At 33.4% G+C, this 2,500-nt stretch overlaps 1 protein-coding gene across 8 annotated transcripts in view; it reads right to left on the reverse strand.

Moving 5' to 3' along the window:
* The window catches only part of LOC113808111 (leucine-rich repeat-containing protein 14), a 21,702-nt gene that overhangs the window by 1,183 nt on the left and 18,019 nt on the right, over positions 1-2,500 (reverse strand). For all 8 annotated transcript variants that reach the window (XM_070120874.1, XM_070120839.1, XM_070120856.1 and 5 more), the window contains one exon: positions 2,432-2,500. This exon is cut by the window's right edge and continues 151 nt beyond it. In XM_070120874.1, coding sequence (XP_069976975.1) covers positions 2,432-2,500 — 69 coding nt within the window. The remainder of the gene's footprint in view (positions 1-2,431) is intronic.

Raw genomic sequence — 2,500 nt, forward strand, 5'->3', positions numbered from 1 at the left:
TCATCCTTACAGCACAGCTCTCACACCTTAGGAAGTGGACAGAAGGGGATAGAGAAGAGAAAGAAAAGGAAAGGGGGAGAAGAAAAGACCATGCAAAATTAGTAGAGGCAAGGGCTGAGGCTCAAGGTAGGGGTAATCTCCTACACTGGGCCTCCATCTCCATCTCCTGAATTTTGTTTCTAATAATAAGGTACCAATTTGTAAAATGTTATGTCTGGAGATGTTTTTTTTAATTATTATTATTCATCTTTATTTCTTTATAGTCTACCTTCTTTATCAGCCATGTATTCTCTAAAGTATTACTACTTTATAATGACAACACTTTTTTAGGCAGAGAGAGAAAGAATGGTATGGCAATGTCATGGTGGAAGTAGCTTGAGCACATTAACAAAGAAAATGAATTTTAAAAAATACAAAAATCAGTTCAACTGGTTAGTACAACTCTATCAAAGTTTCTAGAATACAGCTCTTTCAAGCATGTGATAAACCTTCTTGCAGCAGATATTGGTTATTTCTCCAAGGTGTCAATTCTTATCTGAGATTTTTTTTTTTTTTTTGTATCTTTTTGATACGAAAAAACATAAAAAAAAAAAAACATGTTTATTTTGCATGTTCCTACTATACAAAGTCTTTTGTATCTATTTTGATACAAAAGGATTGATTGTGACCATTCTTATGGCACAGTAACCATGAAGGTTTACATTCTTAGGAACCTCTCTAATTCATAAACATATATTCATAACCAAATATTTAGATTCCCCATAAAGATGAAATGTTGTTCCACTGTTTATTTTGCATGTTCCTACTATGTTTGATGACTCTAGATTAGGGGAATTTTTCAATGAAACCTCTCCTTCTGCTGCTGCAAAGGAAACTGCCACTCTCTTCACAAATTTTTAGGATTTCTATATTTCTATATATGCATAAATAAACATCAAATTATAGGGTGATACATTTGGTGTGAAAAAATTATCAGTAAATTATTTAAAACAATACGAGAAATATAATAGAAAAGTAAATTTAATGGGATATTTTCAAAAGGCCAAAGGAACTATATATATCCTTTCTTTATCCAACTCAACCCAAGTGAAATGACTGTGATGAGGACCATGGTTGATGGAATTGTACCATCATGGAAAATTGGGCATAAGGCTCTATGTAGTCTTCACTCAGTGCAAAAATTATAACAATAAGTAGTATTTTGTTATGTCAATTTCGTGTAATACAACCAACCCTTCTGGTTATGGTGGCAGGAATAGGATCTTGAGCATGGAAATAGCATTCTCCCTGGAACTGGCACTAGTCCAGTCATGGCTCATGAACTTACATTCCACATTCATTTATCAATGGGAATAATTCAAAAGTCTATACACCCTCCAAAAGCTTTGTGCACCCATGGCGAGTCTTTCCCATCATCCTGGCCTTCTGCTAAAATGCTCACGATGGCAAGTTCCTGTTACCCCGGCCAACAGCCAAATTTTGCCATAGTGACATGTTCATGTCACCCTCCCCTCAAGACAAACTTTTTTCATGGCACACTGGTCACATCATCCAGATCATAGGAGTAAATTCCAACTTCATACTATCAACCCTTTCCAATGCCCTCTTCAATTTGTTATTTCTTCCTCCTTTTCAAAGATATTGCTGCCAGAGGTCACAACAAATGAATAAAAGTATTATAATTATAGTCACTGGTCAGCATACATTACATCTTCATTCAGACACCAGAGAAAATATAAAATTCAAAGGTTTCGTGTTCTTGTAGGATATGAAAATGTCATCTTAATGCACAAATATGTTGTGGGTTTAAACATAAAGGAAAGACGTGTTTCAGATACACTGTCACTATAAACAGCTAACAATTATGCTTTCATATAACCCATGTCAAGAATGACTTGCTCATTAATCCAGTTCCTTCATAAAGCAGATAATTAAGTGACCCATACCTGAGAAAATAGCTATGTAATCTATAAGTAATTTGAAATACTTACATAAATATTACTTATTTAATAATATTCACAATTCCACTAATAAACTGCCATAATACCTTTGAAGGACCTATAACAAAATATTGTTCAAGAACATCAATAGAAACACAAACATATGTTCCAAGACAAAATTAAGCACACCCCAAAAATAAGAGAAATATAATTAATAATAGAAATTTCAATTCAGACTACTGTAACCTTCTCATCACAGTAAAAGTGAAATTAATTCATTTTGATTTTACAGCTGGAAAAGGCATCTAGACCAATTCAAAAATATTGTTGATTAGTGTTTCTTTACTACTGTGGCTCTGTTCTACTTCAAGCTACTTTCAATTACCACAAGAACACAATAAACCTCTCTGTAAATATTAGAGGCTAAAATTGTTTACAAAATCCAAATTAAAGTATTTAAGTGATACAAACATCGAAACAAAACAACTTACTGATGTACATATCAGATGGTGTTGTGAGACAGAGATACTGTAGGCTTTTACAGTGAGCAAGATCTGACA

Source organism: Penaeus vannamei, chromosome 1 (assembly GCF_042767895.1).
Source record: "Penaeus vannamei isolate JL-2024 chromosome 1, ASM4276789v1, whole genome shotgun sequence".
NCBI classification, from domain to species: Eukaryota; Metazoa; Arthropoda; class Malacostraca; order Decapoda; family Penaeidae; genus Penaeus; species Penaeus vannamei.